The following is a 26,855-nucleotide window of genomic DNA, read 5'->3' as shown; positions in this document are numbered from 1 at the left end:
TGGTGTTGGAGTGGGGAGCGCACTGCCATCACCATTGCCTTCTGCCACAACCCTCCTCGTCTGTCTCCACGAACCCAGAACCGAGTCCTCCAGTGTTAGACAACATCCCCTCCTGTTACCATGACCTAGCCACCGTCTTCAGTTCAGCCAAAGCCGCCCAGCTGCCTCCCCATCGACCAGGCGACATGGCCATTGATCTGCTGCCAGGAACCACTCCTCCGAAAGGACATCTCTACTCCCTCTCCAAGGCAGAGCAATTGGCCATGGAGCGGTTTGTGGCAGAGGCGCTTCAAAACGGCACCATCCGCCCCTCGACCTCCCCGGCCGCGGCAGGGTTCTTCTTTGTGACCAAGAAGGATGGTGGTCTGCGACCGTGCGTGGACTATCGGGGGCTCAATAAAATCACCATCAAAAATCGAACACCGTTACCCCTCACCAACACCGCCCTGGACGCCCTCTCGGGAGCCAAGTATTTCACGAAGCTGGATCTCCGGTCTGCCTACAATCTGATTCGTATCCGGGAGGGCGACGAGTGGAAAACCGCCTTCATCACCCCCACTGGTCATTTTGAATCCCTAGTAATTCCATTCGGTCTATGCAACGCACCCGCCGTCTTCCAGCAGTTCATAAATGATACTCTCCAGGACATGCTGGGACGGTGGGTGTACGCCTACCTGGACGACGTACTCATTTATTCACCCACTCTAGAATCCCATATTCAACACGTGAGGGCAGTACTAAAGAGATTGCTCGCCCACCGACTGTACTGTAAGCTGGAAAAATGCGCCTTCCACCAGCGCTCCACCACGTTCCTGGGTTTTACCATCTCGTCCCAGGGTGTGGCCATGGAGCCCAAGAAGCTAGAAGCAGTGGCGTCGTGGCCCCTACCCACGACGCTGAAGCAACTGCAACGGTTTCTTGGGTTTGCAAATTTCTATCGTCGCTTCATCCGTGGCTACAGTACGGTCGCAGCACCCCTCACTGCTCTCACCAAACCGTCACCAGGTCCGCTTCACCTAACCCCGGAGGCCATTCAAGCATTTAAATCTTTGTGTCATCATTTCACCACCGCCCCCATTCTTCAACACCCAGACCCTACCCTTCCGTTTGTTGTAGAAGTGGACGCGTCAGAGGTGGGTGCTGGCGCCGTCCTCTCTCAACGCGGTCCGGACCGGAAATTGCACCCGTGTTGCTTCTTCTCGCGGAAGTTCACCCCTGCACAGCAGCGATACGGGGTGGGGGACCGTGAGCTGCTGGCAGTCAGGTGGGCCCTCGAGGAGTGGCGGCACTGGCTGCAAGGCAGTGACACCCCCTTTCTGGTCTGGACCGATCACCAAAACCTAATCTCTATCAAAACCACCAAACAGCTCAATCCCCGCCAGGCGAGGTGGGCACTATTCTTTGAACAGTTCGACTTCCAACTCTCCTACCGTCCCGGCTCCAAAAACCAGAAAGCCGATGCCCTGTCCCGTCAACACGCCCCAGACTCACCATCCTCTGACCCCGAACCCGTTCTTCCTCCTCATCGCATCCTAGGCCCTCTCCGGTGGTCCCTCGAGACGAAGGTCCGGGCAGCACAGGCATCCGACCCTGGCCCAGACAACACCCCACCCGGGTGCCTGTACGTCCCAAATACCTGCCGGCCCGATGTACTACATTGGGGCCATTCCTCCGTCCTCTCAGGCCATCCAGGACGCCAACGGACCCTCTCCTTCATTCGCCGAGCATTCTGGTGGACTTCAGTACGACGGGACGTACAGGCCTACGTGGATGCATGTGATGTCTGTGCCCGGGCCAAGACTCCCAACACTCCGGCTGCTGGGCCCCTGCGTCCCCTTCCCATTCCTCATCGCCCCTGGACCCACCTCGCCTTGGACTTCATCACCGGCCTCCCTGAAGCTAGTGGTATGACCACCATCCTGACCATAGTGGATCGTTTCTCCAAAGCGGTCCACTTGGTCGCCCTGCCCGGCCTACCGTCCTCTGCCACAACCGCTGACCTTGTGCTTCAACACGTGGTCCGCCTCCATGGGTTCCCCCAAGACATCGTCTCTGATCGGGGACCCCAATTCGTCTCAGCTGTGTGGAAGGCGTTTTGTCGCCTTATCGGATCCACCTGCAGCCTCTCCTCTGGCTACCATCCCCAGACCAACGGTCAGGTGGAGAGGGCCAACCAACAGCTGGGACGATACCTGCGATGCTTCGCGTCCGAACACCAACGCACTTGGCCCGGGTTTCTCCTGTGGGCAGAGCTGGCCCACAACCTGCAAATCTCCTCCGCCACCGGCCATAGTCCCTTTGAGATCTGCCATGGATATCAGCCCCCCATCTTCACGCACCAGGTGCCTGCAGGTGGGGTCCCCTCGGCCCGTCAGATGATCCGCGGTTGTCGAAAGGCCTGGAAATCGGCGCGGTCGGCCCTCCTCATCGCCTCCCGAAGGATGTCCACCCAGCACGATCGCCGGCACCCTCGTCGACTGCACTTCCGAGTGGGACAGAGGGTGTGGCTGTCCACCAAAGACCTACGTCTCAGGACTGAGTCACACAAGCTGTCCCCTCGATACATCGGACCATTCCGGATCCTCAGTCGGATCAACCCCCTCACATACCGTCTCCAACTCCCTCCTGCCATCCGTGTCCATCCAGTCTTCCATGTCAGTAAACTCAAACCCTTTGTCCGATCCTCGCTTCATCCTCCTGCTCCGGATCCGCCACCGCCACGCATCGTCGACGGGGGACCCGCCTACACTGTGGAGCGCATCATTGCCTCGCGCCGCAGAGGTCGGGGGGTCCAGTACCTGGTGCATTGGACCGGCTATGGACCAGAAGAACGGTCTTGGATCCCGAGTCGTTTCATCCTGGACCCGTCTCTGGTGGCTGAGTACCGGCAGCGTACCGCCGCCGCTCCGGGGCCGTCGGGGGTCGGCCCTGGAGGGGGGGGTACTGTCACATGATCCCATCATGTGACCGGGAGTAACACGGAAACGAGGTAACGTGACTCCTATATATTAGGCTGGAGAGCAGCTGCCAATTGCTCAGTCATTGAATGACGCACGCCATTCGACTCGGCTCCGAAAACCCGCTCCCAGTAAGACCGTACCTGTCCTCTATGTTCTCCTGATTCCTGAACTCCTTCCTGTCACCCTGTCCTGCCCTGTCTTGTGTCTTAATACGCGAACGACAACATCAGTGTGGTGTTGCGGCTCGCGCCGTCCACGTTCGCAGATTAACGTGGAGGAACTTACCTGCCTCCCTGCGTCCCACCGCACTGAGGTCTCTCGTTTCCTCCTACACGTCTCTCTCGTTCTGGTCCCGGTTCGCGTGTCATTAAATTTGATCTGAAGGGAAGGACTCAAACATACTATTTAGAATAGAATAGAATATCACTATACGGATGCGCAATGTGATTAAAAGCAGCTCCTTCAGTTCAGACACATATAAAATAGTGCAGAAAATACAAATAAACACAATACAATATATCAAGGAGCAGAAATTACGAGTGAAACGTTATATACATATGGGACGAATAAATAACTGACTATGGTTTTATATACAGTTTATATTTTATATACAGTGTATATTATAAAATTACATGTAGTGACGTTACGCAATTTAATTACAAATAAAATGTAATTGTTTTAGTTACATTTTAATACTGGGTTTTGAAGACTGCCCATGCGCTGCATCCTGCCACCATCATTAAAGGGTTAAAGCAGCGGTGCCCAACCTATCACGAAGTGTCCATGCACTTCCATGTACGCCCTTTTTCAGCGTGCAATTAATCGTGTACTGTAAACATTTAATACACAAACATGTCAGAAGCCAAAAGGGCAAAGACCTATCACTTTCATTCGGATGTTGGATGAGGATCATTTTTTTTGGTTTAATCAAATTCAAAGTCCATATGTCTTATATGCGATGCAAGGCTTTACTGAAGAAGGAGCGACTTTTCAACGCGATGCACAGAGGCTACTAGATCCGGGTTCCCTGCTGCAGTGGTGGCCTAGCGGTTAAGGAAGCGGCCCCGTAATCAGAGGGTTGCCGGTTCGAATCCCTGAGGTGCCACTGAGCAAAGCACCGTCCCCACACACTGCTCCCCGGGCGCCTGTCATGGCTGCCCACTGCTCACTCAGGGTGATGGTTAAATGCAGAGGACAAATCTCACTGTGCTGCTGTGTATCACAAGTGACAATCACTTCACTTCACTTTAAAACTGCCAAACGCAGCAGAAAAGTGCCGAAAATGAAAAGTCAGTTTGCAGTACAGCAGTCAATTTTTACCAAGCCGATACGATAGTCACCTTCGTGCTAAAAAGCTGTAGAGGCTGCAGGTTCGCTGTTCACTGGGGATCATGGACGTGCTGTTATGGCAGATGACATCGACACGTAAGTGTTTCTCTCCAGTTTTGATGAGTCGATGGATCTGATGAATGTGGCACAGCTTTGTGTGTTTATCAGAATGTTTTTTGGAGATATGAGTGCCAAAGAAGAGCTCCTGACCATTTCACAATTAAAAGATATTTTGTTCCTCTGTTGTTCCTCTGTGAGCTAATTTCCATCACAACCAATGGCAGTCCAGCAATGGTTGCAAGGAGAAGCATTTAATCAACATAAAAAAATAAAATCAGGCTGCTGTCTGGTAGGAGGCTGCAATGCTGGAACAGAGGAAGTGACGTGGGCAGCGAGTGCAGGGGATGCGACCCCCCACGATCTTCGCCATGTCGGGCCAAAAACTCTGCGCTCTGCTGACAAGGCTCCCCATGGACTGGGAAGACATGGACGATGACGAAAGTGACAATGACGCGAGTTGGGCGGTCGGTGCCGGGATGGCTCCGCCCATTGTGGCCGTCCACGATTGTCGCGAGGTCCATGGGGACAGCGATGTGGGGGTAACCTTCCCTCTGCCTGGACGTTCCCCAGCTGAACGGCAGCGCTGCAACAGTGCCCCCACCACCACCCTCCACGCCACACGCCCACCACCATCTCTAGCAACGCGCCCAGCTGTGGGGCAGCCGGTTGGTGCTGCCACATTCTTTAGTGGACCCTGCAACTGTTTGTGTTTTGAGTTCTGGCAATCGCCACACGCCAGTGGGCTTGTTTTCGTTGTTCCCCTTTTGGTTTCACTGTTTTCGGCCATCGAGCCTGGTCTTCTTTCTGTTATTAAAAAATCATTGTTTCCCATTATGTCCCGCCTCTGCACTTCCTTCCCAGAATGTCGCAGCCGCTGAGGGGCGGAACCACAGTGCCTTTTAACCGCTGTCCTGACTGGGTCCAGGTGTGTCTCCAGCTGCAGCCAATCCTGACAATAGTGCTATATAAGGTGATCACTTCCAGATTACAAAATATTCATCCATAATTCAAAAAAGTAATTAAATGTAATTAGTTACATTCGGTTTTATTTTAATTGAAATAGTTACACTACTGTTACATTTTAAATAGGGTAAGCTGTTCTTGTAATGAATTACATTTCCAAAGTAATCTTCCCAACACTTTTAATAACACAACAGGGTACGGGGACCCTTACACCGACACCAGACATTAAAACACACAACCAGCCAGCATGACATTACCAAGACGGGGGCACTACACATACTCAGCCTAACGGGCATGGAGTCAGTGGACACGAGCTCATTATCTACCCTGACATGAACCATTCATAGAGCTAAAGAAAAGCAACCCCCCTCACACGCACACACACACAGGCACACTTTTCTATTATGTCACCTTCCTTATTCTGAGTGTGTGTGTGTGTGTGTGTGTGTGTGTGTCTATTACTGTGGCATACCAAAGTGAGAGGTGAATAATTTCTTGAGTGTGTCTTACTAAATAAAAATACAAATGAGGAATGAGTTTGGTGAGGCGGTGATGAATCACATCATCTTTTGTGATCCTGTGCATTCATGAGACTCAGGCTTCTGCCCCAGTTTCATTTGGATGTTTGTGATGCATGTGCTTAGTTCCAAGGTTTGAGGTCGCCAACAGACAACAACTAAAATCACTACAGCCAATGAGAGCGCATTTTCTTGTGTCCTTCTCATGTATCATTTCAACACAGAGTATTATGAAGATCCAATGTACCACAAGTTTGCTAGTGAACATAGCTTCTCTGAAGTCAGACCTGCAAATCCCTTCATACATAACTCATCTCATAATATTACTACCAATATTGTTTTCTGTTTTTATTTTCTGAATATTTCATGCACTTCTCATCTGTTCATAAATTAGTCACTCAGAATCTTATCATCTCAACACATCGCCCACATATTACCCCACTAATCAATTCACTGACAGTTTATAACAAGGCCAGACAGTGAATGAGCAAGTGACAGAGAGAAAGAGAGAGAGACAGGACCTGCAGCAGATCCTCAATGGGAGATCTAACACATCTCCGACATTAGCTATAACGTTTCCATCAACACAGAACATCTAACCTGCAAAGCATCTGTTTTTATGCAGAATTACTATACCTGATGTTGGAACGTATATTACTTAACATAACCGTAGGACTAGAACAGACAGACAAGTAAACGTTGACGTATATTTGTTTTTCTTTTAGTCAAACCTATTTCACAATGAAAACATGATTTTCTTCTTATTATATTATTGTAACCTACTAGACTCAAAATTACTCTACATCCATTCCAGTGGCCACGTTTCTCCCCATGTTTTTCAACTATATATTCTGTATTTTTAACTTCATTGTAAAGAAAGTGCATCCAAAGGCTCCTGCATTTTTTCCTCCCAGCCATCTGCTAACCCACCACCATATATCTATGACCCACCACAAGCATAGTGAAATTAGGGCTGCACAATTATGGCCAAAATGATAATCATGATTATTTTTATCAATATTGTAATCATGACTGTTAATCACGATTATTTGTTATTTTAGGTAGAACACATTTTATTTCCAACAAACGGTATGTTAACAAGGCTTTCAGATTTTTGGTGACAAAAACCAGCCTGTCAACATTTTCTGGCTTAAGAGATGACCGGCAAGTCACTATGAAAATACTCAGGAAACATAATAACACAGGACAAGCATGAAACTCCGGTCCGAATCCTGGACACGGAGTTGCCCCTGCCTTACCGGATCATGACAAGACAGGGCAGGTCCATAAACAAAGGCATATTGTATAGATTTGTCAAGAACAGAGATGCTCTGGTCTATAACATGAACAACATTATTTTTCAAACACAAAATTTTAACATACAACATGATAAAAGAAAAACATCTAGTGTATATAGATCTATAATTATGGTGTATATATCTATTAGGAATGCTAACTTTTTCAACCTCAAATGAGGGACACTTTCATACAGGTGCGTGTGCAGCAATTTGTGCAACAGTCTATGCTTTCGGTCACCCCATGGTAGTTGGTTATTGAAATGTAAATATCGCCGACAATCATCGTAATTGTGGCAGCCAAAATTGTGATCGTAATTAATTAATTGTGCAGCCCTAACTGAAATTGATATAATATACGCACAAACGGGAATTGAGGAGGTGATGTCATCTATGCGTCCAAATGGGAGACACAGAAACAGAAAGGTTTGTCAAAAAGGTTTCTGAAGAAGAGATTTAGTCCAAAATTTTGTTGATGAAAACAACAATACAGTGAAGGATTGTAGTGTTCTGGTTTGCCAAGAGGGTGTTTACTGTGCATGTGTGTGTGTGTATGTGTGTATAAAATCAGAAAAAAACACCTAGCTACGCGTCGGTTTTCCTGCGCGTGAATGGGAATTTGTACAGTAAGACATGTCTGTACAAACTGGGGTTACAAATGGGTACAAGGCAAGAGTTCCTACAGATTGTGTTACATCCAGCACCACTACCATCAAAATGGCAAATAAGGGAATGTGGAGAATCTCGGACACTCTGAAACCATCCTGGTGGCTCATGGTGCCCACAATTTCCCAATTATTTGTCACTTGTCTGTGTGAGTTTGGGAATTCAGCCACTCAGCAGTGACATTCAAGTGTCAGCACAGCATGTTGCTGAATGTTAACCCAGTAATCAAAGCAGTTGGCTCTGTCACAACAGCATCCCCCACAATGCACCTGTGCTTGGCCCAGACAAATCCATCTTCTCTGTCTTCAGACAGTCACGCATGGTGCTTCAAGAGCACTGTTGGGCACATTACTTCTAAAAAGGAATTAGTTATAGTTACTAGTTACTTCTTTCACAAACTGAGCTAGTAACAGATTTACAGCATCTTAAAAATAACTAGTTAACAAGAAAAATAACTTAAAATGTGGAGGGCGTGTCTCCGTCTCCTTCTTCAGATAGCTGCACAGGGGTTTGTGCTGCTATCAACTTCCATGTTCTCGGCCACTAGTTTTGATGATCAGGTGACCAGCTTAATTGCATTAATGTGCCACATGTTTTTGACAGTAATGGTAATGCCGTTGTAATGATGGAAATAATTTAATTTAAAAAAAATAGTTATTATTCCCATCACTTTTCCACGGTGCTAAACAGTTAACGAAACTGATGAACTGGATGAAACTACAAGACACTCCAGGAAAGAGGAATGCAGTGTTGAATTTTATTTGGAATAAAATACCACAAGACTATTTTAACTATTTTATGAGTTATTTTAAGGTAAATGCTTTTTCTATGTGAAGTCCTGTGAAGTATTTACTGTTGATTTGCACTTTTACCTACAGAGACATAGAGTCTGGCATACAGACAGACAGACACACAAACACGCACACATGCACACACACAGAGCGGTGGTGTGATGAAAGAACAGTCCTCGGTCAAGCTGGATGAAGTGCATTGCAAAATGTCACAGGGGCAGACAGGGGTGAGAGGGTGGCTGAAGACTGTGAATGTGTGTGTGAATGTGTGTCATTGTGAAACACTGCAGCACATAACAATGAAATGTGTCCTCTGCATTTAAGTGGGCAGCCATGACAGGCGCCCGGGGAGCATTGTGTGGGGACAGTACTTTGCTCAGTGGCACCTTGGTGGTTCGGGATTTGAATCCTAACTTGCTAGGCCACCACTTGCCCAAATGTTCCAAGGGCTCGTCTGGGATATGGAAGGGAGGAACGTCGGAAGAGGAAAAGGAGGTGGAGAGAGATATGAGAGGGTGTGTAGTGCCCCTAAACAGTATTTTTTTCATTGAGTATAGTGGTCAGCAGCGTACCTGGGACTGCCAATCATCAACAGTGCATGGACAAAAAAAACTCTTAATAATTCTCTCATAAACTGGACAGCAGTGCACAGCGCTGACCTCTCCCCTTAAAATCTGACGCTGTCAACAAGGGAGCAGACAGATGATGAAAGAGTTGGTTAACGCAAGAGTAGAGACGAGAAATGAAACGGAACTGAGCCTCAAAGAAAGAAAGAAGAGAGAGAATATCATAACCGCGAAAGGCTCATCTTATTCTAGCCCCCAGTCCCTGTATCTGAGCAAGTATGCAACCAGAAAGGCATCTTTCCTCGATCGTCTGAGCAGTAAAATGAATCATTTTGTCCTCCACTCCTTTGTGTAACATGCTGCTCTATCTCTGGGTAAAAGGGTCTGCATTCGGTTTGATAATCGATTAGGGGTCTCTCTTCAGACCGACTGTCATGTGTGATCGAGCATTCAGACTGGAAACGTCTCACACAATCATACACACAGGCATTCTCCATCAGCCATAAACTCAGAAATTCAGGATGCAGGAAGCACAGAGAATGTCCAAAGGCTACAAATGTGTGAGATGAACAATTTTAGAATGTACATGATGTCCATTAAGATTTTTTTGATGGTAAAATCTTGAGTAAAATGGACCTTCCACCCATCGTGAAGAACGTATATAAAATTTACATACAGCAGATTCACACAAGCAGAACAGTAAACATCAGTCCAGAGCAGAGACCATACAGACATAAAGGAAGCAAAAAGGACTAATAAGAAAGAAGGTTAGAGAGAAACACTGGCGCCATCTGCCACGCTTTTCCAGACCAGCCGTCTGCGATATGAATCTTTAGAAAACATGTAGCACATGGGTGCAGAATGTGGCGTGAGTGGGGAAAAGGAAAGTTCTGCTCTGCTCTTTGGTTTTGTGCTTCGTTATCTTAACATAAAGGGGGGGGGGGGAAGTCAAACCCACGCAATTTTAAAGACTCACATGGTAGAAGAACGCAGGGCGCAAAAGCCAGACCCAACACACCTCCCGGCCCCCTGGGTCTGATCGGCAGCAGACAGGGGGTGTGATGTCCCCTCAGCACTCGGGGACGGCAGCTGTGGACCTGCGCTGGGAGAAGCTGGGGAAGGTCACTCCCTTCTACTGAACCCCTCTGAATACTGAGCACAGTAAACAGCCTACTGAGAGGGCGCGTGAGAGAGAGGGTGTGTGGGGTGGGGGGGCGGCCGAGGAAGAGTGTAGGAGGGAGGGGGGATGTGAGAGAGAGAGAGAGAGAGAGAGAGAGAGAGAGAGAGACTCCTGTAGACTACGAGTGACGTAGGGGCGGGAGGAGGCTGGGACATCAGGAGCGAGCACAATTGTGAAACGGAGGCAGAGAGCAGGAGCGAAATCGGAGAATGGTGCGGGGGGGCACTGGGAGGAATGGAGGGTGGGATCAAGGGAAAGTAGGCATAGCAAATCAATCCCTGAGATGCCCTCAAAGGCAGCAGCAGGCGGCTTCAGTACCATGGACAGATGCTGCTGGGGTTGCCACCTATCTTGGTTCAAGATGTCTTTGTGTGTATATAAACTGAAACCAATCCAGTCCCAAAAGGTCCCCCAGGTCCCCCGTCTCCATGGTTATATTGAATATTTTGGTTCTATATAACCCCACAGCATTTTTTCTGTGTGTATTTATGCTCTCTCTGTCTTTTTTTTTAATGTATGTATTAATATATATTGATTAGCTCTGCCAGGGAGATTACGTTCATCTCTGCACAGGAAAACTTGATAAACTGCACTTGCCAAAGATAAAACAATTACATTTTAGAGTGGACCAAACGAGTTTAGGTTCACTTTGTCACTTTTCATCCTCTTGACCTAACCATCCTGCAGATGGCAGTACGGTTCAGTAGGAATCCAACAGTGTCAGAAATACCATATATGCACAATTATATTATATGCACAATTTACTCCAAATCAGAATCCATATTCACAGTAAATAACACAGCAAGTATGTAAACATTTTAAAAATGATTTATAAAACACCTTTCATTTAGATTTGTATATTTGTATTTCCATAGTGAATATTGCAGGAACAGCAGTTAGAACTCGGTTGCCAGAAAAATAAAGTAAAATTGAGTTGAAAGGAAAGGAATGTGGGTGTGGACTGTTACTAAGCCAGGAATTGCATCTGTAGGTGCAACACATGTGTCACATGATCCTGATCTTTTTTCCACCCATTTTGTTCATGCTCTATTTCACGAAAGGCACAAAGACGTCCACTTCAAGTCTATTTCAGGACATGATCGCTGAACAGTTCACTCAGATTCCAAAATGCCGTGAGTCAGTGAACTGACAGCCAAATCATGCTGCAAACATGCAGCAGGAATCTCTCTCTCTATCCTAACTCTCTATACAGCCCAGAAACAGAGAGAACAGTGTTAATGTGTCAGCCACAGCTACAGCCCTGACACCTGCCTGTGGAGTCTTTATATCCGTACGCACTTTGTACTGCAGTCAACTCAGCTGCTGAAGAATTAAAGGAGGATCTGTGATGAACACTGCACCCTGCTGGCAATTTACTCACGCTGCGTGGAAAAAAAGAGCGCAGCGATGGACATTTATGTCAGTAGATTGCATTATACAGTAATTGCTCCTCAATAAGTTAATATGAAAGTGAAAGTGAAGTGATTGTCTTATGTGATACACAGCAGCACAGCACACAGTGCACACAGTGAAATTTGTCCTCTGCATTTAACCCATCACCCTGAGTGAGCAGTGGGCAGCCATGACAGGCACCCGGGGAGCAGGTGTGTGGGAAGGTGCTTTGCTCAGTGACACCTCAATGGCACCTTGGCAGATCGGGATTCGAACCGGCAACCTTCTGATTACGGGGCTGCTTCCTTAACCGCTACGCCACCACTGCCTCGCATTATACATAATATCGCATTATACATAATTTTGTGGGGGGAATTATTATTTGAACCCCTGCTGATTTTATAAGTTTGCACACTGACAAAGTAATGACCAGTCTCTAGGATTATTTGAACAGTGAGAGGCAGAACAATTAATTAGCATTTTCATGAATCAAATAAGTGTATGATCAGAAAGATCTCTGGCTCCCAGTTGTATTTTATTCAGGTAAGGACGTTGGGAGCTTCTCAGCCCGTTAACTATACAAAAGACTCTCGTTCATTGAAGCAATCGATCTATCCAGATTCCAAACTCTGCACCTTGGTCAAGACTAAAGGGATTTCCAAGGATGTCAGGGACAAGATTGTGGACCTACACTAGGCTGGAATCAGCTACAAGACCATCACCAAGCAGCTGGGGGACAACAGTGGGTGCGATTATTCACAAATGGAAGAACCATAAAATAACTCCCATGTTCTGGAGCTCCACGCAAGATGGTGTGGTGTGGAACCAGCCCAGAACTACTCTCGTCAATGATCTCAAGGTAGCTGAGACCATTGTCACCAAAAACACACTACAAACTTACAAAATCAGCAAGGGATCAAATAATTCTTTCCTCCATTGTACCAAAATACAGGCAATATGCCAACAGCTGAAATCTCAGATGTGACGATATTTGTGATGGAGTGAAACTCTAAAAGTTAAAAGTCTTGGGAAAGTATGGAGCCCAGGGAGCTGAGAACGGGCCAGTGGGACAGACGACGGGCAAAAATAGACTTTCACCAAAAAAGAAGGCCTACATAGATGCGTACTGATGGGAGAAGAGGTGGCCTATATTTCATATTTTCCTCTGAGATCAATAACACAACAGATGGCAGAAGATCATGTCTGCTTGTTTCACTGCCAACCAGACTTGTAAAGAAATCAAATCAAACAAAATCAGTCTGCCTGGAGGCAGTTTTGAACACAGAACACGGTAAAATGATATTACTGCCCTGCACTTCAGGTCAAATGCATCACACACAATAAAGTACAGTCTCCAAACCTCCCACTCACGTCCACATAAATAATACCTAACATAAGAAAGACAAGGGGATCGATCTTCCTCGTGCTATATAAGCTTTCAGTTCATCAATACAAACAGAGCGTGGAAACTGAACTAAACTAGATGTGAAGCGAGGACACTCCCGCATTTCACTGGCTTTAACTTCATCAAGCAGTGACTCAAGGCGGGAACTATGTTGCAAGAGATATGTTTATAAAATTGGTGGGAGGGATTGGCCTTTAAGGTCTCCACAGCCCAGGAGCAGCCGGTGTCAGGATTCCGGCCAGATGTTCTCCCACATTGCCAGCTCCAGCTCCACACTCACCATCAGCTCAGTTTCATTGCTGAAGATGGACCAAGCCCAATTAATAAAAAACACACGCACGCGGTATCCATGTTTCTTAGAATATAAACTATATTCCATCTGCTATCCAACTCCCCTGCTATCCAGAATTTAACTGGATGCTAACACAACAGATCTGATTTCAGAAGTATGAAGTATTTCTACATCTGCCTTATATGGGCTTCCCATGTAACTCACTGACCATGACAGTCCTTTTTTCTGCCACTGTTTGGAGTGGAAAGGCAGTAGCAGAAAGCAGCCGTACCATCTCTGACACGGGCACTAAAATTAGAGGAGACGCGAGGGCTGGGCAGAGGGAAAGTGGGGCAAGGGGCTGGGCTGCCGCCAGAGAGAGCCCCCCCCCCTTCATCCAGACCATAAACACCCACCCTGCACTGACATATCTGCGCTGCCAGGGGACAGAAAGGGACTCGGATCCCATCCCCAAAAAAACAGACCTCTGTAGTGGAGAGTGAGCATTAACAACCGTAAAGTGCAGCCTGTGAATGCAACGTCACGAATGGCCTCTACCGCCTCCTGGTGGCAGACTGCGCTAACCACGCTAACCGCACACCCACCCTACCATGCCGACCACGACACCCGACGCGACTGTCAAATGTAGCCAAACCTGGTATCATGCCGATCATACTGAAGCAAAACCATCTACCGTGTGGTAATGTGTAGAATAATCTTCCACTCTTCCCCAAAGTGCCCTCTCTGTGACATGCCCTCTCAGTAAAAAGATCAGCAGTCGGTCAGCGGTGTGAAGTTTCGGCTGAAATATCAGCGGCGTAATGAGCCTGCCGCTGAGACAGACATGCTGGAGAGAGACGGCTTTGGGAGGACTTTAGAGTTCAGTTAAAGAGCAGCATTAATGAGACGGGAGACAACATCCAAATGCGTACTCTCAGCAGATCGATACAAAGCCAGTTACGGCGCAGGACAAATTAAAGATCCCTAAATCAAGTTATCATGCATCGATGCTTTTAATGTATCCCCCACCCCCCTCCAGGGCTGGTTACATTAAAACAATGTATTAGCACATTATTTTATACATGTGTTCTTTTCGTCAATGTATTACCATTTGCTGACTTTATTTATGATTTCAGAACCATTCAGTTGGCTTTCTGTTTAATGCTGTCTGGAATAACAGGTTTCAGAGACCATAAGGAAGTGATACAAAACCCACAGGTTGCTAAGTTCACCACTGTCAACCTCATATTGATGCCAGCTACACAAAAGGCACAGGTTGGCAGGCACTGATTTGAACCCTAGGGTGACACAGACCAATAAGCATCAGCGGTCAAGAGTCTCGATATGCTGATCAACAAATTTACATTTGCGGCATTTATCAGACGCCCTTATCCAGAGCGACTTACAATCAGTAGTTACAGGGACAGTCCCCCCCTGGAGACACTCAGGGTTAAGTGTCTTGCTCAGGGAAACAATGGTAGTAAGTGGGGTTTGAACCCGGGTCTTCTGGTTCATAGGTGAGTGTGTTACCCACTAGGCTACTACCACCCCCATCATCAACCTTTAATAACAATTACATTTTAGCACCTCACCAATGTTCAGCGGCCATTTTGCAATGCACTTTCATAGAAGAATCAGTTTTTTCTTGTCCACTTTATTTACATGCTGAGGTGAAAAACGACATAATTCCCAGTTGCACAGCAGTGTCCTTACCTGACTGATCATTCATCATGCGGATGGCTTTAGCTTTTGCCAGCTCCAGTGCCGTCACCCATCTCTGCCGCTCCACCTCCGTGCTGGCCTTCAGGTGGTAGGTGCGGCCGCCACTGCTCAGCACAATGTTGCAGGCGTCCTCTGTGTCGATGTGCGCGGTGGCCAGGTTGATGGTGCCGCGGCAGGTGTGCGCCATCTCTGCCTGCGTCCTGCAGAGGCCAGCGGTGAAAGCAAACACAACAGAGTGCACACAATGGACAACACACACACACACACACACACACACACACACAAGGACAAGCACAGAAGAGAAGACAGAGAAAAAAAAACACAAAAAGAGGAAAAGAGAGAACATTTCAAACTTAGTAACAGTTCTCAAGGAAACTAAACACACTACATTTACAGCATTTATCAGACGCCTTATCCAGAGCGACATACAATCAGTAGTTACAGGGACAGTCCCCCCCTGGAGACACTCAGGGTTACGTGTCTTGCTCAGGGACACAATGGTAGTAAGTGTGATTTGAACCTGGGTCTTCTGGTTCATAGGCGAGTGTGTTACCCACTAGGCTACTACCACCCTACACTACCAGTCATAAGTTTGGACGCTCCAACTCTCTGGCCCTTATGGTCATTATCATCAAAAGCCGTTTTGGAAAGCATCAATTGTTAAACTTGCTATTTTTTGTAGGTTTGTTTGTTTATTACATAACAATGCATGTGTCTATTTCATGTGTCTGGTGTCTTCAGTTTTTTTTTCTATAACAAAAAATGGAAGACCCGTAAATGAATATGTCCGTCCAAACGTTTGACTGCTAGTGTATCTACACTATGTATACATACATTTTTTTACCTCTGGAGGAGAGCAGGTTCAATCATAAAGCAAAATGAATGAAAAAAACAACGATCCCTGATTTGGGAGCAAAACACTTGCGTGGCAAAATGCGGCAGAAAAAAAACAACAACACTTGGTCATTGTCAGACAGAGAAAATGTGAGGAAGAAGGGGGATCTTGCAGGTGGCTTCATAATTCAGCATGATGCACACATGCACACTCACACACAGACATACACTGGGTTTGCCTCAACACCATGACAGCAGACCACACCATCAGGTGGCTGATTTTAAAATAAAAAAGAAATAAAAAATATGTGTCCATAAGCAACTAAGCAGTCCAACCAAACGTGTGTTAAGCTTTCCTGAAGGTGGCATGCACTTCCAACTTATACATCTTATGATTTACCTTATATCTTATATATGCCTTATATATGCAAATTATTCTTACAATGATTATTATATCTGAAAATTACAGAACATAAATCACATCAGTCGCTGAGTTGAGCTATAGCTGAGACTCAATATAAACATGGCACAGGACAATAAAAAAAATGATGGTAATGTCATAAACAGAAAGGTAAGTAATTGCTGAACCTCCATTTGCACTTGAACATAACTTCAGTTGCAGCACCGTGGTCATCTGACTGGCAAACTGGTCAACATGGTTTCTATATAGGTGTTTTGGAAAGGTTGTGGAAAGGTTGTGAAACCTGCAGCAAGGCACATTACTACGTATTGAGACAGACCCAGAGACTCGCGCGAGCATCTACCACCCATTCCCCATGCATGTTCATTCACACAAAAGGTCTTCCGTTGCAGATGCACTTGCACGCCCACCGCGGGACCTTCTGTATTCTGTGGGCAGGTGGACCTTTTTACTAGTAGCTGCTAATGCGTTTGCGGTATCGCTTTAGCGTCGAGCTCCTGGTGAGAGAGTGGACGAGCTGCACCGCAAACCCACGGCCCACAACCACAGGGTGCAGCACAACAGGCCCGTTGTGTGACAACCGGCCAACAAAAAAAAAAGAAAGAAAGGAAAAGGCAAACAGACTGGGCTGTTCTGGTGACACAGACAGGCAGCTCGAGAAACACCGGATGAGAAGAGCAAAGTAAGACAGCGAGTGAGAGAGAATCCGTCCAACGTGTTTCATGCCTGTGGTCAATAGATATTGATCCCGAGCACAACACAGGATACAGTTACCATCGACGTTTCCTTAAAATAGGCGGCTGCCGCAGAGCAGCTGATCATAACTGTGGGCGCAAAGCGGACAGGCAGCCGGTGCAAATGAAAGCGTCTGCTCCGAGAGCGCGGCGGCCCTCCCTGGGCCGTGAGGTTGGACGTGTGGCTTGGCTGGAGAAAACCTGACAGCGAGCGGGCCCTAGGCTGACTAACCCCTGCCGAGGACAGCACCGACCGCTCACACTTCGAGCGTCATCGGAATCATGGCAAGTGGGCCCGACTGTACAGAGGTTCATGTGTTTCTGTAAAAGATTTTTCTTTCTTTGTAACTTGTTGCTAAAGAGAGATTATCTACAACAGAGTGAATAAAATGATTGTATTCATAGTTGGGGGTCCTAGTGAACCGGAATTGATCTCTTCATCGATGGTAACTTGAAAGCACGTTGTAAGTCGCTCTGGATAATGCCGTAAATGTAAATTATCTCTGAAACGTCACAGCGGCACTAAGGGCAGTCTGGGGTTTGTTTGCTGATGTAAGGTCAAGGTGTTCGCAGCATTTACATAAATAAATAGATCAAACAAGAAAGAAGTGTTCGGTACTGAAGTTAACTACACTATTTTTTTGGTGTGAAATGATTTCTGTTCTTGATAATAGATAGATCTTTTTTTCTGGATGATTCAAAGCCCTTCCTGTTAAAATGCGCAACATGCGCAAACATCATTAAATGTTGCTAGATCTTTTTTTGTTTTATAGAAACCTGAGCACATGCTTTGTCCCCACATATAAAGCACTGCGCTGGAAAATGGTGCCAGTTATCGTCAAAATGAGTTAAAAATATTTGTCTCTGAAAAGCACCCTGAAATGTACAAATGTTACACGTTGCCAGGTTCACCGGTAAACTTTTAAAACTTCTTTACTGTTACAATGTACAGTGGCTACTTTGCCAGCGTTTTCATTCTTTTGTAACATGCTAATGTATGAGTAAATATTAGCTTGTCAACATTAGCAAGCGAGCTACACTGTTCCGCGTGATCCATTCAGCGAGTCAACGTGTGTTTAAATAATTAAACAAAGCTTTGTCCGAAAATTAACAATCTGCTGCAGACAAAAACAATGCCAGGTGTCTTGGTGTCTCTGGCACGACGGAAAGTTGTTTCATGTTTTATTCATGTATTACATACGACATACTCTATTGTGGTCCAAATCGAATTATTTTTATAAATAGCTAATATTCATGTGCTGAAGTAAAGAGGACTTTAAAGGAAGAAAAACTATATTTTGTGAGTGAAGTTCAATTTTTTAGATATGTTTGTCATGGGCAATGAGTACGTTTAAAAAATGTATGTTTTCAGTTGCCAGCTCATCTTCCTGCATGAAGAAAATGTGGAAAGTTTTGGTTACCCTGCACTGGAGAGTCTTCACCTGCTGTGCAGTATAAAAGTGTATATTATTCTACTGAGTGAAAGAGTCATGAAACCAGGCAGTATTCATTCACGTATTTATATCTCATTTTACTATTTCATTGTCTTTTCTGTGTAGAATTTTCCACATCAAAAATCTGCTGTTGTGGCACTGGTCTAGAAGACATGAGCAATCATTTTAAAATGCTTTGAATCATTTATTGCAAGTCTGTTCTGAAAATAGCTCCCAAAAACCCGTCCAGAGAAAACCATCATATGTAAATGTAGGTAATAGAAAAGAAAAGAAACCGAGTTTATGTGTAAAGTGCCCAGGGCTCACCCAAGGTGCATTTATCTGATTGAGTGTCTGAATGTGCCCTACTCACCCCCAGCCCTTACTGCCATTACCAGCTGTCTACAAGCACCTCTTTGCCAAGAGTACCCGGTCACAGGATGCAACGCTGCAGGCATCTCTAATACAGAACAAGTAAAGGGGTCACAACCTAACAGGTTAAAACTAAGATGTAGCACAGCAGGTGCCCTTGTAGCATGCCATCTAACAAGTGAATATTAAGAGCCCAAGCAAGAGACCTAGAAGAGCAACATGCCTGAGGCAGAACAGATAAGAAGCACAAATTAAAATTGTTCTACATTTCTAGCGCTTAGATTACACACACACACAAGAGAGAGATTCCAAGAGAATGAGAAGGAGAGACACTAATGGAGGCAATCAGGGTGAAAACAGCTTGTGTGTGATACAGGACAGTATCAAAGCAACTTTTCCAGGGTGGGGGGTTCATAGCCTGATGTTCTGGCTGCGTCTGTGATTGGCTAGCTCCACACTCAGGTGATGGGGAGGAAGTCTGGGTAGGAGGGTTCATGTACAACTACACAGCAAACAACAGAATCCCAGGAAAAGCAGGGATTGGAGCGAACAGAGAGTCAGATTCCCAGGCCTCCCTTTTTCCTTTGGTGTTCAGGAGGGGCGCCTCAGCAAAACAGACTGCCCATGCCCATGCAACATCACAGGTTAAAAACTAAAGTCATACAGAAGTAACACGAACCAACCAAAGAGGAACAGTCTCTTAAAATGACCAAGTGTCTATTCAGTATTATGCAGAAGCTTGGTACCATCTCCTATCAGTGGTTCCCCCCAAACGCAGCCCAGCAATCCAACACTTGGGCAAAAACCCCTGGCAGGTGGGAGAGAATAAAACATGGAGGGATCAGGACTGGTTTGGAAAACACTGATCTACACAGCCATACACACAGGACATGTCGCTTTATAACTGTGCTGGTTTCAATTGTTCGTATGCATACTTGTGTACGTTGACAGAGCTGCTACTGTTAATGGATGTCTGCTCTCCGCTATAGAGCTGCCAGACCTTTTGGCCAGAAGTTGACCGTATATATTGACTATATAAAGCAAATTTTGATGGTGTTTGCAGAACAGCGATATCCAATAAGCACTCATGCAAATAATCAAGAAGATGTCAAGTAATCTCTCACAGTGAAATTTTTTGCATGAATTTGTGTGAATTTTGTAAGTGCACATTTCAATGGTGCCCACCGCATTCCGTCTCTGATGCCTCACATTGTTTTTGGATCAAGGACATATTCTGTGTGTACAGCCCCAAAAATTGGGTCATAAGTGCGAAGAGGAAGGAGACCGGGAGACGGAGGCTGCAGCATGTTTGAAGCCACTGTGAGGTTCATCTGAGCAGAGGAATAAAGCAGGGCAAAGAAAACATGTATGGAGAGGAATAGAGAGACAGGTTGCAGGGTTAAAGGGGGAAAAAACAGTGGTGGGAAAAAAAGAGAGTGACAGAGAGGGAATATGGGGGGGGGCTTACGCTGCAGGGAGGGGTTAAAGGGCATTCGTTACCTGTCATTCCCCTGTGCACACATCCTCACAAAACACACATCCACCGATCTGAGGCATGGAAGAGACAGAACACCATCACAACACACAGAAGACAAGTTGTGTTCGCGTGAGCGGGGATATATCTGTGCCTTACTGATTCTGAGACCTTCCACTAGTCAGGAGCTTAAGGGCGCTTTCACACCTTAGCTTGTTTGCTTTGGTTCGAATTATTAACATTGTATAATTTTCCTCTTGGTTCGAGCGAACCAAAATTGCGTCGCTTCAACTTTCTCTCTGCTGATTGGTCAGATGTGTTGTCGCGGGAACAACAAAAGTAAATACATTAAGCAGACCTGCTGTTGTGGACGGTTTTTGCGTGAAATTGGAGGAACGTGGTGGAAGTAAATTGACGTGTGGTGGCTGTCGCCCTGACCATTTTATTAGTGTATTACATGCATTTACCACTTTACAACAATATGCTGATGCACTGGAGCCGCTGAAACAACACAGGAGATGGCGTGCAGTAATCACCCATAATTCACAGTTCTGAAATCACGTGACAGCATTTGGTCCTGTTTTGGTTCGGTATACATTATCAGCAGGTGGGCCACTTTGTGGGTCTTGGTGTGGTTGTTTCGTGCGCACCCGAGTGTGAATACTGTAGGTGAAAAGAACCGAACCGGGGGGAAACAAAGCTGAATTTGATTCAAGCACAATAAAACCTGTAGGTGTGAAAGCACCCCAAGTCTTACTGAGTATTTACTTTTAGTATGTTCCCATTTGGAGAGTCTATCTTGCTTTTTATTTTGTATGTTGGTTAAAACTCTGGACTTTGCCTTCATTGCTTCCCACAGGGGGGATTTAGACAATTTGGGGAACACATTTGTAGCAGCACATTTGTGTCACATTGTCCAGAAATTTGATGTAAGCTGCTTCTGCTAAATTAAATGTAACATAATACAATGCATTGTCATGTAACAGCTCTGCACCGCGATGCCAGAACAAGGACCTACATATGCATATAACAGATTAGTCCCAGAACAATATATGTCAGCAATAACAAAACACTTCCATGTTGCACTTTGGTCTGTAATACAACATTATATATGTTAATACAACTGTGTTTGCACATTTACTGTGTGAAATACAGTAACAGGTAACAACTCCCTGTGGTTCAAGACACTTAACGCTGACTGTCCCCAGGGTACAAGTACTGATTGTAAGTCACTCTGGATAAGGACATCTGGTAAATGCCATAAATGTAAATGTAGTGGCTGGTGAAGGTGACTGCAACCTGGGGTCTGCGCCAGAGATCACAGGAAGTAACAGAATTGTATCTGCGCTGTGGTTACCAAAAATTTTATTTGTAAAAATTAAGCGAGTAACCAATGGCACACCCAAAGGATAATGAAAACTCTGCATAATTCTTTATGCTATACTGAATTTGTGGCCTAGCGGTTAAGGAAGCGGCCCTGTAATCAGAAGGTTGCAGGTTCGATTCCCGATCCGCCAAGGTGCCACTGAGGTGCCACTGAGCAAAGCACCGTCCCCACACACTGCTCCCCGGGCGCTTGTCATGGCTGCCCACTGCTCACTCAGGGTGATGGGTTAAATGCAGAGGACAAATTTCACTGTGTGCATCGTGTGCTGTGCTGCTGTGTATCACATGTGACAATCACTTCACTTTAGAATTTATATTATTTTAGTTGGGCTTGTGACGGCTCGGTCAGCAAACACTTCTGGTCTACAGGTATAGTTTCCATATGATTCACTGCTTGTAAATTTGTTTTGCGAGAGAAATGCGAAAAATGGAAGCTGATGAGGAGAAACGGAGGCAAGCAGCTGCCAATTATATTTTAATGCGTGTGCACAAGGTTGTGTAGCGCTAACACCACACTCTTTCCAATTGTTATTCCATTATAAAAAGTTTGTTTCGAGCTGCTGTGCCCCCCTCCAATGCCTCATAATTCAACTTGACAAGCGAGTGCTGAGCAGACAGTGCTGAACGCTTGTCTCCAGCCATGCACTCGAGGTTGAATTTAATGCATATGGAGCAGGAATGTTAAGGGGACGGTTACCTGATTGGTTGTATCAGGTACACAGGCCTGGAGTTTATGTCAGTAGGTTTTGGGTTTTGAGATTAATTAAATTTAGCAGGACACTAGCAGACCCATGCAGGATAAACCCAAAATAAGGTTAGCAAGGTATCACAATAGAACACTTCATCTTACAATACATGACACTTTAGACCAGTTACCTGGGGAGTAGCCGTAGCTAAAACAAGCAGGTCTCTTTTATCTAGTTAAAATGTTAGAGATGTCCTTCCAGCAGAAATGATGAAACAGCTGGAGGGCAGCACGAAAAGAGAATAACTGGATGAGAGAGTTGAAAGAGAAATGGATGAGACCGGATGAAGGGAGGAATAGTGGCAAACTGGATGATTAAGTTGATCAAGAAATTGATGAAAGACGACTTGAGAGTGGAGAAGAGGAGAAATGCAAAAAATATTTCCAAAAGGAGAAGGAGAACTAGAATACAGGGGAGGAGGAATACAGAGGAAAAGAAAGGAGAAATGGACAGCCACAGAAAAAAACTACTAAAAAGATGGACTAAAAAGAGGAAGGAATGTATGAGGGACAAACAGAGGAGGTTAGGGTAGGAGGACAAGGAGAAAAATACACAATTCAAATGCCACTGCAAAGCAGCAATTATGGCCTGAGCTAAATAGATAAATAACGTGTCATTTTAAGTTACTGATTCTAAATGACAAAGGTAATTATTATAGAATTCATCAGCTATATATGAACAAATGGATGGACTTTCAAATTGATCTGTAACACACTCGTCTATGTACCAGAAGACCCAGGTTCAAATCTCATTTACTACGATCGGGTCCCTGAGCAAGACACTTAACCCTGTGCGTCTCCAGGGGGGGACTGTCCCTGTAACTACTGATTGTGAGTCACTCTGGATAAGGGTGTCTGATAAATGCTGTAAATATATAAACTGCTAGAAATAATCTGAACCAACACATAAGAATTGCATTTCAAAGATGTTGAGTTGTGATTTTCTGCAGGGAGAAGAAAAAACACACAAATTAACCACCAGAGAATTGAGAACAATTAAATGTAAGGTATGCAGGAACTCCTTGGCCTCAACCCACACAGACTTCCTGGATTCTGCAGAAGAGTGACGTGCAACGTGGTTGCAAAAATTGTCTGGACAAACAATACATGAAGACAGACTTTTTAAAGAGTTTGTGGACAGATGAGATGAGTCACACTGGATGGACCTGATGAGTTCACAGGTAAGGATATTGCTGCACCTAAATCAACCATTTATCAGATCATCAAAATTTTCAAGGAGAGAGTGTTGTGAAGAAGGCTTCAGGGTGCCCAAGAAAGTCCAGCAAGCGTCAGGACCGTCTCCTAAAGATGATTCAGCTGCAGAATCGGGGTGCCACCAGTGCAGAGCTTGCTCAGGAATGGCAGCAGGCGGGTGTGAGAGCATCTGCATGTACAGTGAGGGGACAACTTTTGGAAGATGACCCGGTGTCAACAAGGGCATCACTGAATCCACTTTTCTCCTGGAAAAACAACAAGGACAGACTGAGGAATGGACTGCTGAGGACTGGGGTCAAGTCTCTGATGAAAGCCCTTTCTGGTTGTGTGGGGAATCTAGAAAGATGAGTCTGAAAGGAAAGGTGACTCTACCATCAGTCCTGTCTCGTGCCAACAGTAAAGCATCCTGAGACCATTCATGTGTGGGGCTGCTTCTCATCCAAGGGAGTCAGCTCATCATCCAACAGCAACCTCTCCCAACCATCCAAGAACAGTTTGGTGAAGAACAAGGCTTTTTCCAGCATGATGGAGCACCGTGCCATAGGGCCAAAGTGACAAATAAGTGGCTCGGGGAACAAAGCACTGAAATTTTTGGTCCATGGCCAGGAAACTCCCCGGACCTTAATCCAACTGAGAACTTGTGGTCAGTCCTCAAGAGGCGGGTGGACAAACAAAAACCCACAAATTCTGACGAACTCCAAGCACTGATTATGAAGGAATGGGTCACCGTCAGTCCGGATTTGGCCCAGAAGTTGATTGACAGGATGCCAGATGCCAAAGCCTTTGAAACGTATAAAATGCTTGTAATTATACTTCAGTACATCACAGAAATCACTGACAAGAAGATCTAAAAACACTGAAGCAGCAAACTTTTCGAAGACCAGTATTTGCATCGTTCTCAAAACTTTTGGCCACAACTGTAGCTAATCCAGTCCTAACTGTACAAGTACCAGCGAACTCCTCATCCTACCCGTTTAATCACCGAGAGGGTTAAGGCCACATAATCTGACCGTTTCCCAACCCAAGGCAGCCGGGAGCAGTTCGTTCAGGGCGGCATCAGGGTTTCTCTGGCTCCACACCGGGTGTGTAATCTTTATTAGGGTGCTAAGAAGGATTTCCAACGTAAGGTGAGACTAAGTGGGGATGAGAGCATTAGCGCCTTGAGGAGAAGTCCATGAATGCTTAAAAAAAAAAAAAAAAAAACAACGAATGGGTAGGGCATGGTGGAATGAATCACGGATTTAAGAAAAAAGGGTTTGAAGCCAAGGGCACAGTCACACGGCTATTTTCTGCAGATATGCAGCGTCAGGCCAGGCAAAGAGGGGAAGTCGGTGGAGTAAGTGCAACGCTGCATTTACGCAAACCCATTACATTTTAACAGGCTTACGCTCAAAGACAGACTGGACCGTCTCCTGCTGCTGCCTGCTGACCAGCACAATGCATCAAAGCCAGTTTTCTGAAAAAAAAAAATGGTAAAAAGACAGCACGTCTAAAGCAAGCGAATGAGAGGAACAAGAGGGCCAGGACAGCCTCAGTGTAAGGTCATAGCTGGGTCATTTTTATCAGGGACAGTCCCCTCTGGAGACACTCAGGGTTAAGTGTCTTGCTCAGGGACACAATGGAAGTTAAGTGGGGTTTGAACCTGGGTCTTCTTGTCTACTGGTTCTGAAACACAAGGCTATAACCAAGAAGTGACAAGGACTCTGAACAAACTGCTGGCCATTATGGACAATCTCAGACACCCAATGCAGGTGGTTATAAACAACCAGGGGAATCTGCTCAGTGACAGGATGCTTCTCCCAAAGTCCAGAACCAACAGACTGCTTGTCCAAAACGCCAAAGTCCTTGCCAGTGAAAGGACAGAGGAGGACGGACAGGAGCGTGAACAAGGGAATAATAAAGTTCTACATAACCTACCTACCTTCTTCTTAGACCAGTAATTCATAAAAATGTCGATCAATCAGTGCCTGTGGTGTCAAGGATGAAGCCAACATGGTAAAGTGTCCCAGTCCCCTGTGCTCCTTCATTCCGAGCCCAAAGGACATGGACCGCTCTGTTGACCCATGCACAGGACTGTTCTCCGGAACGAGCCACACACACACCGAGCATCGTTTCCTGTCTGAAGATTAACTGCCTGAAGATGTTATCGGGCAATGGGGAACGGAAGGGGGAAAAAAAAACGCTGACGGGACACTGCGATGTTCGTAGTGCCTGGAAGGGCCCCAATGATTAAAACATTAAAAGTGTCCTGGGGCCATTACGGGGGAAAACGCTCAGTGTGTAAAACAGGGTTTCCTGTGCGATCGATTAAATTAGCTTTACCATTAACGAATATTCATTATAATCACTTGCATTAAGATTGGCATTCACAATGCTGACCCAATGCTTGCTAACTTGCATATATAATTACAGAAAATTACAGAAATATATATAGCCCTACTATAAAGAAAATGTATAGGCCTTCCAAGCTTCACAACCGTGTCTAATAGACGCATTGCACCAAAAATTGTTAGCTACCTCTAGCTACCAGTTAATACATGTCTGTAATTTTACTGTGATTTTACTACACAGGACCGATGGGCTACGACCATGTTATAAACACATATGCACAGCGCTACTGTGTTCGGGGAGCCTCAGCGCTCGGTTTTCGGATGGCAATGGCCTTCTAACATAATGGACTATTAATAGAGGGAGGTAAGGTGGGAAGGAGAGATGGGCTCCTCCCTTTCAGTGTCAGCACGGACCTGAGTGTCAGCTTCCCGTAGCTCTGCAGAGGGCAGAGGAAAAGGGATACCAGGACCTTCCGTGGCTGTGAAGGTGAGGTTAAGTTGGTACACAGGTCGGGTTCACCGGAGGCTCCGATAGAATGTGGGCCCTTGTTCGCACAAGATTTATTCTAATTCCAGTGCAAGTATTGCAAGTGAAGAGACGAACACGAACATCCGAACATGAGCGCTGCTCACTGGCAGCAATACAATGAATAACAGAACAGGAAAAACAAAAGAAACAACATAATCGGTTACAATATGATCAATACAGCACATCAATCGATACAATCTGTCGAGTTCAAAGGATCTTGATAAAAAGGATCTTGTTACTACATGTTAATAAGCATAAAGCTTA

The 26,855-nt window shown here is 45.7% G+C and overlaps 1 protein-coding gene across 2 annotated transcripts in view; it reads right to left on the bottom strand.

Moving 5' to 3' along the window:
- LOC114799198 (oxysterol-binding protein 2-like) overlaps positions 1-26,855 on the bottom strand; it is a 68,416-nt gene that overhangs the window by 40,426 nt on the left and 1,135 nt on the right. For both annotated transcript variants that reach the window (XM_028995602.1, XM_028995603.1), the window contains exon 2: positions 15,110-15,318. In XM_028995602.1, the coding sequence (XP_028851435.1) occupies positions 15,110-15,318 (209 nt within the window). The remainder of the gene's footprint in view (positions 1-15,109; positions 15,319-26,855) is intronic.

The sequence above is a fragment of the Denticeps clupeoides genome, chromosome 11 (genome assembly GCF_900700375.1).
Source record: "Denticeps clupeoides chromosome 11, fDenClu1.1, whole genome shotgun sequence".
Lineage (NCBI taxonomy): Eukaryota > Metazoa > Chordata > Actinopteri > Clupeiformes > Denticipitidae > Denticeps > Denticeps clupeoides.
The sequence above is the reverse complement of the archived record's forward strand: the minus strand, read 5'-3'. Positions and strand labels throughout refer to the sequence as shown.